The 14685-nt window shown below is 41.3% G+C and overlaps 1 protein-coding gene and 1 long non-coding RNA gene across 6 annotated transcripts; one reads left to right on the top strand and one right to left on the bottom strand.

Annotated features, from left to right (window-relative positions):
* The first annotated feature begins 699 nt into the window (after nucleotides 1-699).
* Nucleotides 700-5545, top strand: LOC133896426 (uncharacterized). 5 transcript variants are annotated; one of them, XR_009905754.1, is made up of 4 exons: nucleotides 700-858; nucleotides 3871-4066; nucleotides 4200-4358; nucleotides 4508-5545. It is a non-coding gene; the product is annotated as an uncharacterized LOC133896426 (long non-coding RNA). The 5 variants fall into 5 exon arrangements; XR_009905752.1 differs by having other exon boundaries at nucleotides 4200-5545; XR_009905753.1 differs by having other exon boundaries at nucleotides 3867-4066; nucleotides 4200-5545.
* On the bottom strand, nucleotides 1482-4343 carry LOC133896425 (uncharacterized). The gene is made up of 2 exons (XM_062337027.1): nucleotides 3925-4343; nucleotides 1482-2804 (listed from the first exon to the last, which is right to left on the bottom strand). Exons 1-2 carry the CDS (start codon nucleotides 4126-4128, stop codon nucleotides 1482-1484), a joined length of 1527 nt encoding a protein of 508 aa, XP_062193011.1. The 5' UTR covers nucleotides 4129-4343.
* Nucleotides 5546-14685: the final 9140 nt, after the last annotated feature.

The raw sequence follows: 14685 nt of genomic DNA, 5'->3' as shown, positions 1-14685 counted from the left end.
TGCATGTATGGCATGGCTCGCCGTACTTGACCAGCTGAAGAAAACTTATTGATGCTGTCTGAATCTGAATCTGCAGTAGCTCACTGCAGCAAAAGGCAGCTTGCTTCCTTGCTCTCTTGTCCAGAGCATCGATCATCTGATCTCTTCTCAGCACGCGCATCTCAATCGTGGCGCGTGCGGTCGTTGTCTGACTCCGGGAAGCTCGATTCTGTAACCCCCGTGGCTTCTGCGTCGCGGCCGCGGCGGTCGAACTCCGGCGAGTGGCCACGGCCGAGTGGCACCGACAGGTGGGTCCCACCGAACCACGGCCCCGCGTCTCAGTGGGCTGATCCCCTGTGGCTGCCGGAAAACATTAGCAAAACCGTCCTTGGGATCTCAAAACATTACCATAAGCACTCTTCTACTACCTCTGTACCTCTATTTTTATTTACTTATCATCAATTTTTTACTATAGTAATTTTGATCTTATATTTTTTCTACGAAAAATTTACGAATACTTAAAAGTATCTAATATTAATAAAGTATATTTTACGATAAATTTAATGATACGAAAGTTTTAATTATTTATAATTTTTTTTAAGAAAAAACGAACATCTAAATTGTTACAGAAAAAATTAGTGACAAGTAAAAAAACGGAGGAAGTATTTGTTTATTTTTAAACATTTGACTGACCCATCCTTCGATCGATTCGGCCGTGGCACGGCTCAGATTGACGAAGGGGAGGGCAGAGATGGCGACACTGGCGGCGGAAAGGAACGCGGCGGTGCTCTGGCGGACGGCGGTGGCGAAGGTGACGGAGGATCCGGCGGAAAGTATCTTCTTGAGCGGAAAAGGTCGAATCTTGGAGGGGCAGTTTAGGTACTCCCCTGGGTTTTCTCTCCTGGTTTTGCTCGGATTGGAGATAATTGTGTTTTCACCAGACCAAGAAATTGCATTGTCCTCCTGTGGTAGATGCATTTGCCGGATAAATCAAATCTTTGCGGCGGAAGGATCCTGCTTTATTATTCGATTTTGTCATGATTTGATTTCAGTTAAGAGGCACCGGCTGTGCCGAGTGGTTGTCCTAGTTATAATTTGCTTAGTAAAGCAACTGCCAACTGGATCTAGTTTCAATTAGCGGAGCTGTGATGAAATCTGTAGTTGTAGGGTTCATGGACTCGCCACACATGCTTGGATGCATCATAATGTGCAGGATACTATTACGCAAATTTTCTGAAGAACTACAGGCAAATTTGCTTTCTCAGCAGGTAATAAAATGTGAAAACATTGTACTATCAAGTTCGCTGAAAACAAATCCAATCCATAGTATGTAGAGAATAAGTTATGTGCTGCTATGAGTTATAAATTGACCACTACATTTTCTTTGCCAGTCTGCCTTCATTTTGTTCAGTCATATTTTGACATATAAAAAGTAGCATTGCTCTTCTTGCCTGTTATCCAAAAATCCAGGATGTTCTCTTCAGCCTTTTAAGTCTGAAAACTCATTTTAAGATCGATGTGGCATCAGGCGTCCTTTGTTTAGCAGCTTCTCCACCAACATTAGTAGCTGTAATATCAGCCATCTTCTTTTTGGATTTAGACCTTTTCTTTTTCTGCTTCCTGCTTTTCTGTTGTGTCTCATCACTGTTTGCTGGCATGTTAATGTTGGGCTTTACATCAGCAGCACCAGCCATCTCTTCCACTGCCTTTTTTGGTGTGATATGGTTGTCATCACTTAAACTGTCTTTGGGGATCTTCTCCAAGGTACCATCAGTATTGTTCTTCTTGACTTCATCAGCAGCTTTTGCATTTTCCTTCTCTAGCAGTTTATTGTATCGGACACGGTCACTGTCCTGATCTAGGGAGTTCCTTAACAGCCCAATGACATCCAATTCATCTCCTTGGCTGTCTACTTGATTGTTGGTCACAAACTTCTTGTTCTTCCCAGAGGATCCAGACTTTTTTGAGTGACTTTCTCCATAAATATCATCTATATCTATATCTTCATCAAAATCATTTATGTTTCCTTGTAGGCCATCATCTTCCATGTTAGTTGTGAACTTCACCGGCTTCTCTTCCAAAGATCTGTCTTTTGGGTGCCTATTTTCTACAACTGTGGCATTGGCAGATCTCTTTTCTTCAGATTTGGCGGGAATCGCACTGCTTGAGTTTGTAGACTTTTTGATGACCACAATGTCAGGTGTTGCACTTGCATTGTTCGTTTGCACAGGAGTGCTCTTACTATTCACACCCGCGCTGTCTGTTTTCTTGTAATCTTGGAACCTTGTCTTGATCTCTTCGAGCTCAGCTTCCTTTCGTTGCAGGATTTCCATCAGAGCTGCCATCTGGTCAGGGTTTGAACCTGTGGCTTTCTCTTCCATTTGACTGATGCGGCTGTCTTTCTCCCTGAGAACTGCTTCTAGTTCTTTTTGAGCGCTCTTAACATTTGTGACCTTCTCTTCCATTTGTTTGATGCGGCTGTCTTTCTCCGTGAGAGCTGCCTCCAGTTCTTTTTGAGTCTTCTTAAGATTGGTGGTTGCCTCTTCCAATTGTTTGATGTGGCTGCCTTTCTCTGTGAGAGCTGCCTCCAGTTCTTTTTGAGACTTCTTAAGATTCGTGGCCTTCTCCTCCATTTGGCGGATGCGGCTGTCCTTCTCTGTGAGAGCTGCTTCCAGTTCTTTTTGAGTGTTCTTAAGATTTGTGACTGTGGCTTCGAGTCCCTTGAGCTTGTTTTTCTGGTCTATCTTCTGAGTTCTTAAGGAAGATGTCGTGGCTTTCAGTTCTTCCACCTTCCTCTTCGTCTCTTTATTGAATGCCTTCTCTTTCTGGGAAGAATGATGTAGCAACTTTGATATTAGATTTCTTGATTTTAAAAATCACATATCTATATCTGCTACAGAAAAAAGATTTTCTTGGTGCACATTGGTAGATTTAATAATTTGTTAATTCAAGCTCTATATCTTATATAGATGTGGTGCCACTTACAATTTGAACATTCATACTAAGTGCACTGGTGGTAAAATACTCGACAAGATGTTTGGAACATTATTATTCATAAATCCATATGCCTGGTTAAAACTGAAAGCACCCTGTCCAAGTCTCTTATTACTTTTGCTTCTCAATGAAATATTACACTCTAAATATTATTGTGGAAAAAAGCTATTGCCTTTTAAGGCTATTTGCCGAGCTTTGCTAGACAATGGACAAAAATTGTGACTAATTTTAAACTTAAAGCTTACGCTGACAAGCACAATGTTCTGTTCGGTATTCGTTAATGAATTATGATACCAAAACCCATCACCTTGTGGTTATCATTTGACAATACCGTCAGGAGATATTGAATTTTTATGGCTTTATTTTGTCCATACTATACTTCTAGACCAAAATCGTTCTGCAAATGCTTTCAGTATGCAAGTCTTGACATTAGTGTTCATAAATGTCAGTGCATGTTCAAGTTGCAAAATGCGCTTGCTCGTTCGTTGCAAATTAAGAAAAAGGTTACTTGTGCAACGAAGATTGTTTTCTACCTTTTACAAGTGGGTATTGAACACTGTAGTTAGGTTGGTAACCATGGTGAAGAATTTGCATTTGAGATGCATTCTTATTCCACAAGAAAGAAAATTAAGAAATACTAAAGCACCAATTCTTACCAATGGTCAGTGCAGAATTATCAACTGCCTTAACATTTTGTGCAAATATACCATGTAAAAATACTTGTGTATTTTTCTTCTACTGTGATGCCGAATCACGTTTCTTTCACTACCTACTTACAAATGATAACAACAAATAGCTGCACCTGGTTTGCTACTTTGTGTTCTTTAAATTGTGGTTTCATACTCTCTCTTTTTTCTGAAATCTTCTTCGCTACTTTGTTTCTTGAAAACAAGCTAGATCCAAGAAAATGGGCAGCACAGGAAACTAGAGGTAGGTGATGCATGAACATACGTGGAGAAGGATCCGCAGAGAGACGAGCTGCCGGTCACGTTCCTGGAGAAGCCCGGCAAAGGCGCGTTGCTCCCTCACTTTTTGCAGGAAGACGAGGCTCAGCGCGGCTGCTGCGAGGGCCAGCAGCAGCAGGAGCATGTAGGTGAGCTTCTTGCCGGCGTTGGCCATCACGTAGCCCTTTGATCTGTACTTGCTCCCATCCATCTGTCCTCCCGCTGCACACCTCACTTGCGCTGGCTTACTTTAACACCCGTCCTTCCTCTGCTTCCTTGCAGGATCTTGGCTTTGTTTGCTGAAGGCCTGCAGCAATGTGAAGGAGCTGCAGCTGCAGCTACACTTCCTTGGTTCTCTTGGGTTTGGGAGTGGCAGGGCTTTGCAGCGTTTCTTGTGCATCGAGGTCACTGGTTAGGAGGAGACACAGCTGAGCCTTTGAGGTGGTGCTCTGCACTACTCATATGCTAATTGCACATGCCCCTAAGTGCTAGTCTATTTTAGATTTTATTTATTTTTAGCCATGGAATAAATCAATATGATGACGTGCCATTGACTTGCACTTACTGGGGAGGATTTTTACTGCATGCAGTTGAGAAGTGGCTAATGAGTACTGAGTACTGACAACTGCACCTGTGCATGCTCTGGACCATCCGATCTCGCATTGTATGGTCCAGGCTGAGCACCCTGGAGGTTCAAACTTGTGCGAGAGATTACCGACGGTTTTGCAGTAATGTGATTTCTTCTCTGCCTGCAGATCACCGAATTCTGAAGTCAACATCGATGTAAGATGGCAATAAATGAGTGGAGATTCTTCTATGCTTCTTCTCAGATCTCCATACAGAGATCGCCTCAGGATGAGTAATCTATTCGTGGAGCAGCAGCACGGTTAGTGCTCCACCGTGCAGGATCCAATATCTTAGACCTGAGGCTCCATCAAAGAACGTGTGAAATGCTAACTAATGGATCCAGTTCCAAACCTATGTTAGCTAGTCCCAAAGTCCAAATGGAATTGCCAGGAAAATAGTACACTTGGTAGTAGCAGTATCACTGAAGTAGCTGCCAGCTTACAGCCATGTGATTGATGTGAGAAAATTTCTACTTTAGACGAGGAGATCGATGGCACCTTGACTCCAAAAGAAGCACCTGTACATGTTACAGACTGGGAGCAGATTACAGATAGCAACAGGTTGATTAAGGAAGTATTTATGCCAAAAAATGGTGATTAGTTGTGAACTGTGAACACAACGGTTGGAGGTTGCAACCGCAGGTGAGTGTTGATGGGCTTCACGTCTCCCTCGATGAGAACCAACGACATGCCAGCAACATTCCTTGCATGCATGATGAACCGGGGACTCTGTCGTGTGCTCTGCACGAACTGCTGGTTCGTGGTGTACTTGATAAGAAGTGGAGCAAAGGTCTAATAAAATGTTGCTGGATTCATTATGCGTCCATGTTCTTGGGAAGCGTCGTTTTATTTAAAATGTTTGCCCATCGATGAAATCAAGAATATTGTAACATTCGTGGTCTCTACCCTTACATCAGTATTGTGCAAGAGGTTGAATGATTGTAGTATGTCATTTGATAGATCATTTCTTAACTTCTATTCAGATTTACTGCTTTGTTGGTCCGTATGTCTGGTGGGTTTTAACAAAAATTGTGAACAGTGAGAATATAATGTAAGTACAAGTGTGCAATTCCGTTTCGGTGGTATTAATGGATATCCATCCTTCGAAAATATTTTGTTTACTTCAAATTTTGATTACATGGCTGTCAATGCCATCCCCTGACGTGCGCATGAAAGTATGAAACGCTGCGAGTAGGAATGTTTTATTTGGATAGTTTCCACAACTATTACATCTACTTGCACTAATATTTCTAATTCTTAATACAGAAAGTCTGATAAATATATCTTGGGTTGGCACGCAAATAGGGTCTCATAGCGGGAGACAGGAGACTTCCAATCCCCGTGGAAAGGAGGCGGGAGCGCGGAGAAGCCGCTTTCCGACACCGAAAACGTTTCACTTCACTGTCATGGGCCTTAGGCCTTCTGGATGTACAAACACCCGTGGTACACATCTGGGCCTCCAAAACGAGCTATCGCTTGAGACGGGCCGACCCGGGCTGTGAAAAAGAAGCCCGGTTACTTTCGAATATTTTATGTTTATATTTTAAATCCGAAAATTGCAAATATATGTGTTTGTTTTCAGATTTGGCAACTCTATACTCCTGTCTCCCATTGGAAAATTTTTTGAGTTGAATTTTTTTGGAGAGCTAGATAATAGCATCCTCAACACCACTTTTTTTTCTTCAGAATTTTGCATGACTATTTCGATAATACTTTGAATTTTGAGAATATTAAAACACAATATTTTTTTATTTTTAAACTTTTCGCCGGTTAGATGTTGCCTTACAGGATTATAGAGTTGCAAAATTTAAAAACAAACACATATATTTACAATTTTTGGATTTTAAAATATATAAATAAAAGAATTTGGTTGCTTTCTACTCTCTCCGGTCAAAAATACATAACGTTTTTTTTATTTTTTACGTCTTTGATGTGCAACTTTGATAACTGTTTTTCTATTATAATATCTAGTAAAAATATAATATTATGAAAGTATTTTTCAAGATAAATCTACACGTATGATTTTTATGTTTTCAAACTAAATATTTTGAAAACAATTGATGATTAAAATTTTAAAAATTTGATCGGATCCTAATTAAAGTGTAAAGTATTTATGACCAGAGGTAGTACCTGCTTATCTCACTCAAATCAAACGGTATGTTTTCTTTTCGCCTATCAATCACAAGTTCAGAACATCAGTCATCAGAGTAAGTCACGAAATCAACCATAGCTCTACGTGTTCTTGACAATATATTAGCTGTCAATAATCATTTTTAATAAATACACGCTGCTCTGTTCGTTTGAAATGTGTCTTAGCAGAATAGCAGCCAAATATCCTTCAGAAATAGATAATAATACGGATCGCTATCAAACATACTGCTTTGGCCTCTGAGTCCAGGCGTGCAGGATTCAGCCCTGCCATCTCCCAGCTCCTTGGCAGCCAAGCTTGCACATCTTCCTCGATCCCTCCTGGCTCCTGCATCAATCAACTCTGCCCTACAAATAGGTAGCTCGATGACAACAAGGCTCAGCATCAGAAGTTACATTAACCAAGCTGACGCATTCTTAAATCTTAATCAGTGGAGAACAAATTAAGCAAGATAACGAGGTCTAGGCTAGCCTCGGATCCGTTATGTTGGTCGGCAGCTGCAGCCTGCAGAAATGGTGTACGAAGCAGCTGCGGCCGTTGCTCTGCGAGACCAGCTGCGCAGCGGAGAAGAGAAGCGCGGCGCTGCGAGAAGCCATGCACAGCAGCAGCAACAGGTGAAGAAGGAGAAAGTGGTGCTGGGATGCGGCGTTCTCTGGATCCCCAGGAGAGTCCGCCCGCTATCCAGGAGCTCAGGGTCAGGGAAGAAATGATAAAAGGCCCATGACGGCTGCAGCATGAATTGTAAGATAGTGTTTGGTTCGTGAAACGGAATGGAACAGAAGGGATTTAACTACATATTCTTTACAACTTAAGCCCCTACTTTGTTCCAAGCTTCAGAAAGCAATGTGCCTTTATTTGTGCTTGGTCCATCATATGCAACAACCCCAAATCCATGCCCAAACTAAGCTAGGCACCTAACCTAGCTTAGTGAAGAAAGGTGCACAACATACACAGTGAATCTGGACACATTATACCATTTCGGTGAGTTGCACCTAGGGTTGAAAATGAACTGAAAACGATTGAAAAAAAGGCCTAAACCCACTTTTAGTTTTACATATTTTCTCAGAAGCAAAGTAAAAAGGGTAATATCGGAAACGAATATGGCATTGGTACCACGGGAAAATCGAAAATGATGTTGTTGGAACGGAAGCATGCCGATATTGATCGGGAATTGATAATTCAGAACCGGAAATACCGAACCGTAATGCTAGGCATTAGCACAGTAGATTAGAATATATGATGGACATCTCACTAGTCTTACATGACGCTTCTCATAAGTTCAATTCAAGTGTTTAACACAAATGATAAGTTCATGCATGATGTATAAATCAACATCTCACAAGTCACAATAAGACATGACTGATTATACTATGAGCATTACACTGATTCCACTATAAAAATATGTTCAAATATATGGGTGCTGGGTGGTTGGTAAGAGAAAGAGGTGAAAATGGTCGGAAACGGTAGAAAAGTTCCCAAACCATTTCCAGTATTATTTTTTTTCTCGAAATCGGAATCGAAAATAATAAGACTGGAAAATGTCGAAAAATACCATAAAAGAATACGATTTTTTTTAGATGGAAACGATCTCAAGTCGAGCGGGGATTTTTGTTACCGTTTTCACCCCTAGTTGCACCCTCCTTTAACCTCTTCTACTCAATCACCTTAAAGCCCCATGAGCAATTGAGGGCAAGCAAATCAGTGTTATGCGGGCCGAACCCTAGCTAGCTTTTGAAAGCAATGCGCCTTTGTACATGTTGGGTCCTTCACATGTGTGGCACAAAGTGACACCTACATATATATGCCTGTTCATGCTAAGAAGTGGAGGAAAGGGAAAAGGTGAGGCAGAGATGGCATTCACATTGACAGTGGCTGCTGCATTTGCTGCCTCTTATCTTTGGCCAAATTATTGCCTTGTGAGTGGGAGAAAAGGGTAATCATGTGTTGCTGTAAGAGGCAACTGTTTGATCTTTCTTTGCACTTGCAGATGAAATTAAATTATCTTGATTTGAAGAAGGCAAAAGTTGCTAACAAGGCCCCCTTTAGTTGTTGGTTCTAGCTTGCTGGCTTACCATCTTCCAACTACATCACAAGCCACTCTGCTGGGAAATTTCTGCTGGCCACCGGGAAAGAATTTCTCCGACCGATGTATCGATGGCAGAAAGTTGCTATGGAACGTCTTTCGGCGTCTGAAAGTCTTGCCCCCAGCAGAGGGATTCGTATCATCTGACATTGATGAAGCAATGTCAGAGAATGAACAGTGTTATGATATTAGGTCTCTGAACCGTTAGATCCGGAACGGACGTACCAGATTGTCTACTACAGTAGCACCATGAATATTAGAATCGCTACAATATTTTGCTACAGTAATCACCACATTAGATAATGGTAGGGTACTGTTTGAACAGACTCAGATTACTGTATATTTAGGTGACTTTGTTTCACAATGTCAGAGGATTCGAATCCCCAGCAGAGAGTGTATATGCTGTAAAACCTGCCTTTTCGCAACAGATAGCTAGAGTACTCTCCAAACTGTATTCTTTTAGAGTTATTAAAGGGCAATTTTATTCTTCCCCGGTCTCATCACTAAAGATGGCCTATATAAAAGCGTGAATAACATTTTCACGAGCATTCAGCTTGTAGCATCATAGTGCAATATCCGAATCCGACGTGCTCTCCAAACTACGTTGTTTTTTAATAATGAAAAACAAGTTTTCGATCTCTGCACTGTACAACGCATGTAGAATGATGATCACTGTCCAACACCGATTTGATGCTCGTTTCGGTATGCATTTTTAAAAGCCTTTGATCCCACTTAGCTTGGCCTTGTATGTCGCTAATGTTGTCCATGGTAATATCTTGCCAGGACATGCACACAGTAGTCTTCATATCTTCACATGCATTCCATTAACATAAAGTAGCCAGGTTGATTTGATTCAGGATGATAAAGAAGTGGGTTGGTACAGTCAAAAGTTTGGCCTTCAGCTTGAGTGCACGAAATGTCTTCTCTGCAAGGATCATTCTTAACTAACAAAGGCAGAGCTTTGCAAGTGATAAAGTATTGTATATATGCACATGCATGGCACTGATGATGTTATCCAAAACCTGTGTGTCCCGCTTTAAATCTGATGCCCCTTACGATTTATATTTTATATGACCGCGTGTTGTGTTCTTGCCTAATCGGAACAATCGTTCTCAGTAAAAATGTAAAAAATGATGTCTCATTTTAGTGCCACACGCAATTTTTTTTATCCTAGTGAGGACTCAAATTAATGTGATATATCTTCTTCAGCATGGAAAACATATACAAATATACGATCTTGAACTTTTTGTCCCTTTAGGAATTTGATCATGTTAGAATTGAACGGTTTTCTATGAAAGCTTTCTGCAAGTAAGATAATTTTATACGAAATTCTTGTGTTCCAAACATTGCCTCGAACAGTAACAAGTAATAATTTGACCCACACTTATCTGTACCCTGCAAAAATAAGACATATCACTTGGCCATTTTGGAAGATGCCATGAATATGCACGGAGGCCTCTTTGGGCATATACCAGGAATCGTCCCATGGAGCAGTCAATAGCCGAGCAACCAATAGTCATGGGTTTATTCCGCATCTAGTCATCGTCTCATCCATCACGATACCCTTGCAATAAAATATCCAACATTATACTAATTAAGACCTAAATGATATGTTTAACTAACTAGATGATGTCCTCTTTTGATTAGAAGGTAGAGGACGTATGTTATCACGCATATTGCCATCTCGTTGCATGGCACTTTTGATCCTAATTGAGACCAAATAAGGTTGCAAAAAGGGAATTTGGGGCCCCTAGAATGACTCACCAAACTACACTAGGTTGATCTTGTGCAAAGTAAAACCCCATGTCATCCCTCGCAAAAATAGGGAAAACCTTGGATCCTCGACCATTCACTTCTTCTATGTTCATGTTGAGATGTCTTAAGTTTTTCATGGTTTTGTATCTTTTTTTGAAACAATTGGGGGCACCGAACATATTTTGCATGAACCTATCATATTGTTTACAATTATTTTTTTGAAACAATTGAAACCTTCATGGTTTCCTGCAAAATGTCTGGATTCCAAACAAGCCATGCAAGAGTTTTATAAATCTTAGGAACAGTTCAGTTTCTGCATGATTCGGGAAACTGTTGCGCTCCAAACATGGCTTAGGGGTCTCGATTCTAAACCCTAGCAACTTGCAAATGGCATATGCAGACATCATGTAGAATATACCGTGCAGCTCCGATGTGAGAATATTGGTCATCCACCATTGATCTTGGAGATGGAATCTCTCACAATTCCTGAGCCATTCATGCTTCTGGAAGTGCCATCGAACCTTTTCTCCTGGTCCCATGCAATTTCCCCTTTCCCCCTCTTCTTCTCTAGTGAAGGATCCAAACAATTTTTTTCGTTAACGTCACACTGACATGGTGCTGGGCCCCTTTTGTGTCAATCTAGCACTTTATTTCGGCAATCACAGTCGTCACAATCGGCATGCGGTCTAGCAATAAACATGCTAATGTCTCGTTGATAAATTTACTTCATTTTTTTGTTGCATTCAATTATTATTTGCTTTAATTTCTCCATGTTGCAATTTGGAAATGTTTGTTTGAGCAAACATATGACGATAACATAGCATTGGACATTATACATTTTTCCATGTGTATAGTGGAAATGTAAATAGTTATCGAAATATATACGTGAAGTCTACAATGGAGATCAGAACATAGATATATAACTGGTGATTGACAATGATTCGGCATGGCCGCCCACAAACAGGTCTTTGCTTGACAAAATAGTAACCTCTTCGCAAAGCATAATAAAATTGCAAACAATATGATGTGTGTTACAGAAATGGTAGAAAAGGGGGATTTTTATTTCCGAAACCTTTTAAAGTAATACTATGTTAAAATCTTAATTTAAAAAAGGTTTAAAACAAAAATTGGAGGGGGTCAGAGAATGTTGCAATGCAAACCTAAGGAAAATAATGTCCAAGCAAAGGAAACTGTTGGTTTTCAACGAAAAAGAAAATAAATCGCCCATCTTTAAAAGATAAGGAAGAAATGCTGAATGGGGACATGTGGTGCTTTAGATAATGCTGCAATTGGCAACTGATAGGAGTGCAAATTAGGCTGGCATAATTTGATCGTAATCCATAGCGGAGCTTAACTAACATAAAAATCCTTGCTGATGATTTGGTGAAGCCTTTTGCATGCTTTATCTTTGGCATCTTCTTTAATTAGGTCACTAAAGGTTCTGATCTTCTTTGGTGCCTCTGGTGTAAAAGAGAAGGTTTGGTGCATGCCACGCACCAACTAATGTTCCAACAACACTAAGCAGGTTACATTCTCGGATCTTCGTCCCTTTTTGAGCCTTCCTCAGGTTACTTATTACTCTTGCTATGTTATTTGTTATATTTTTGTCGGCAGCAGAAAATGATGCTATTGAAGTTTCACACAAGTTTTACTATTGTGAAGTTCCTTGAAATTCTTTATTTGCAAGTATGTCATTAAGTTGAACAATTGCTGCATAGTTCTCATGGTTGGTGTAATAGGCCAGCCTATTAGTGTGTTCTAGTTTCAGCTCGTGTGACTCAAGTGTTACAGCGTGGTGAGATTAGTCCCACCTTGGTAGTTTAGATAGGTTGGACCAACTTATAAGCCTGAGCTATCCGAATATAGTACCTTCAGTTTAACCCTTTTATATGAAATAAGGAGGACAAAAATGTAATAGATGTGCTATGTATAAGTGGGGTTAGGCCATATGGTGTTGTGCTAGAAGTACATTTTAAGCACGGGGTGTTACATATAGAAGCCTCATATAATTAAGGAAAGCAACGCTACTATCTATACTTTTAGGTAGTAACGATAACTTGCAATGCCACCGCAAAAGCAAACATTGTTTTTTTTGGAAAGAAATCGGCAGGAGTTCTGCCAATTCTATATTGATAAAGGAGGAGAAAATACAGAGTCTTTAAGAGATTAAAAAGAAAAAAAGATAACCATCTAGAGATGCGAAATAAAAGATGCTAGGCTCTTGGCTCCCACAAGGCACCATGCCCGAGCCTCCTCCTTTAATGTCGCCACCAGGGCGATTGTCGTATTCTCACGTCGCTGGAAGTACACTCATTTCTCTCATTCCATAGCTCTCATATTGTAAGGATAATGAGAGATATAATGGCCTTAGACGGTACACCTTGCAAAGACCCTATTGCAGTCCACCATTTCTTTACTATGTCAAAGATATCTCATGCCGTTGTGCAGTTGGCCCTCCTAGTACACCAAGTGTATACGGTCTCCCACACGCACCTAGAGAATCTGCAGTGTGCGAAAATATGGATTGTCGACTCATCTGCAATTCTGCATAGACGACAAGTCTTCTGGTTTGGCCATCCCCTCGTTATGAGCCTGTCTGCAGTTCAAATTTGATTTTGGAATGCAAGCCATGAGAAAAACTTGCACTTCGGTGGCGCCCAAACAGCCCAAATTAGGCGCTCCACATCTAAGGATGTTGATCCTAAAAACTGTGCTTGGTAAGCTGAGGCGGTAATATACTCTCTATGAGGGGTGAGGTTCCAGGTGATCGTATCAGGGGAATTTTCATTTAGCTGGATCTACTGAAGGGTGTCCATAGGAGGACGAATTCGACTAGAGTCTGGGCGGAAGAGATAGCAGTGAAGTTGATGTGCCGTACCCAAGAGTTGTTGTGCATAGCTTCCCTCACCTTCTGATTTGTCCTTTTGGAAATTACGAAGATGTTCTACGCTATCATCTTCAGAGATTCCCCTTGGATCCATGTCGAGTGCCAGAAGATTGCCTTTTACCCATTTCCAATGAAGATCGTGGTAGCCACTACAAAGAGAACCTGGTACATGTCATTGCAAGGTGTAGGAAACCCAACCCATGGTCTGTTATCTACCGCCTATTCATACCAAAGCCAACGAAGACGGAGCGCTCTTGTGAATTTTCTTAGGTTTAGGATGCCAAGTCCCTCAAGATTTGCAAGGCGACAAACTCATCTCCAATTGACTTTGCATTTTCCTCCCGCGATCCTGTCAGTGCCAGACCATAGAAAAGTACGTCTCTTGGAGTCAATTTCTTCGAGGACTTTTGCGAGGGCCTTCAACGCAGTCAAGAAATAATTGGGCTGTGATGTGAGCACAGATTTGACTAAGGCCTTGCACCTCACCAGGTTTAGGTGCTGTCCTTGCCAAATTGCTAGACAGTCACTCGCTTTATCAATGGTTGGTTGGAAGTCTGCTTTTCTAATCCGTGTTAAGATGATTGGCAAACTCAGGTACTTAATCGGGAAAGACGTTCAGACTACCGAGAGGTTCGCTAGGATGGAGTCGAGATTAATTTCTTGGCATCTAATGGGGGCCACCAAGCTCTTCTGTAGATTGGTATTTAAACTTGTTACTCTATCGAAGCGGTTTAGGAGCTCCACGGTTGCATTGACATCCCGTGACGTGGGTGCTAGGAAGATTACAGCATCATCAGCGTAGAGTGATATGCGCAGTCTGGAATGGTTGCCCTTCAACTTCGTTAGGATCCCATCATCGGTAGCTTGGTCGAGTAGTTGTTTTAGCGGGTCGATGGCCAAGATAGAGGAGTGGGGAGAGCGGGTCTCCTTAGCGTAACCCTCTCTTGTGATGTATGCTTGTACTTGGTGCTCCATTTAGTAGAACTTTTGAGGAGGAGGTTGTGAGAAGTGCAGTCAGCCAATTTCACCATCTCTATGGAAAACCTCTTCACTGGAGGAGATTGAGTAAGTAGTCCCATCGTACAGAATCGAAGACCTTTGCGATGTCAAGCTTGAGTAGTAGCACTGGGGTTCGAGATTTTTGGAACCGTTGTGCCAAATTTCGGACGTACATGTAGTTATCATGGATGGCTCACTTTTTGATGAATGCACTTTGGCTGTTGGAAACCAGGGAGTGCGTGAGAGGTTGCAGCCATAAGGCAAGGATT

This window comes from Phragmites australis, chromosome 16 (genome assembly GCF_958298935.1).
Source record: "Phragmites australis chromosome 16, lpPhrAust1.1, whole genome shotgun sequence".
Classification (NCBI taxonomy): Eukaryota; Viridiplantae; Streptophyta; class Magnoliopsida; order Poales; family Poaceae; genus Phragmites; species Phragmites australis.
This window is presented reverse-complemented; position numbering and strand designations above follow the sequence as displayed.

Bases quoted from the DNA above. Each gene is read 5' to 3' on its own strand.
- LOC133896425 (XM_062337027.1), bottom strand. From the start codon at position 4,128: ATGGATGGGAGCAAGTACAGATCAAAGGGCTACGTGATGGCCAACGCC. The intron at 2,805-3,924 runs GTATGTTCATGC...CATTCTTCCCAG, and splicing joins CTCTGCGGATCCTTCTCCAC to AAAGAGAAGGCATTCAATAA.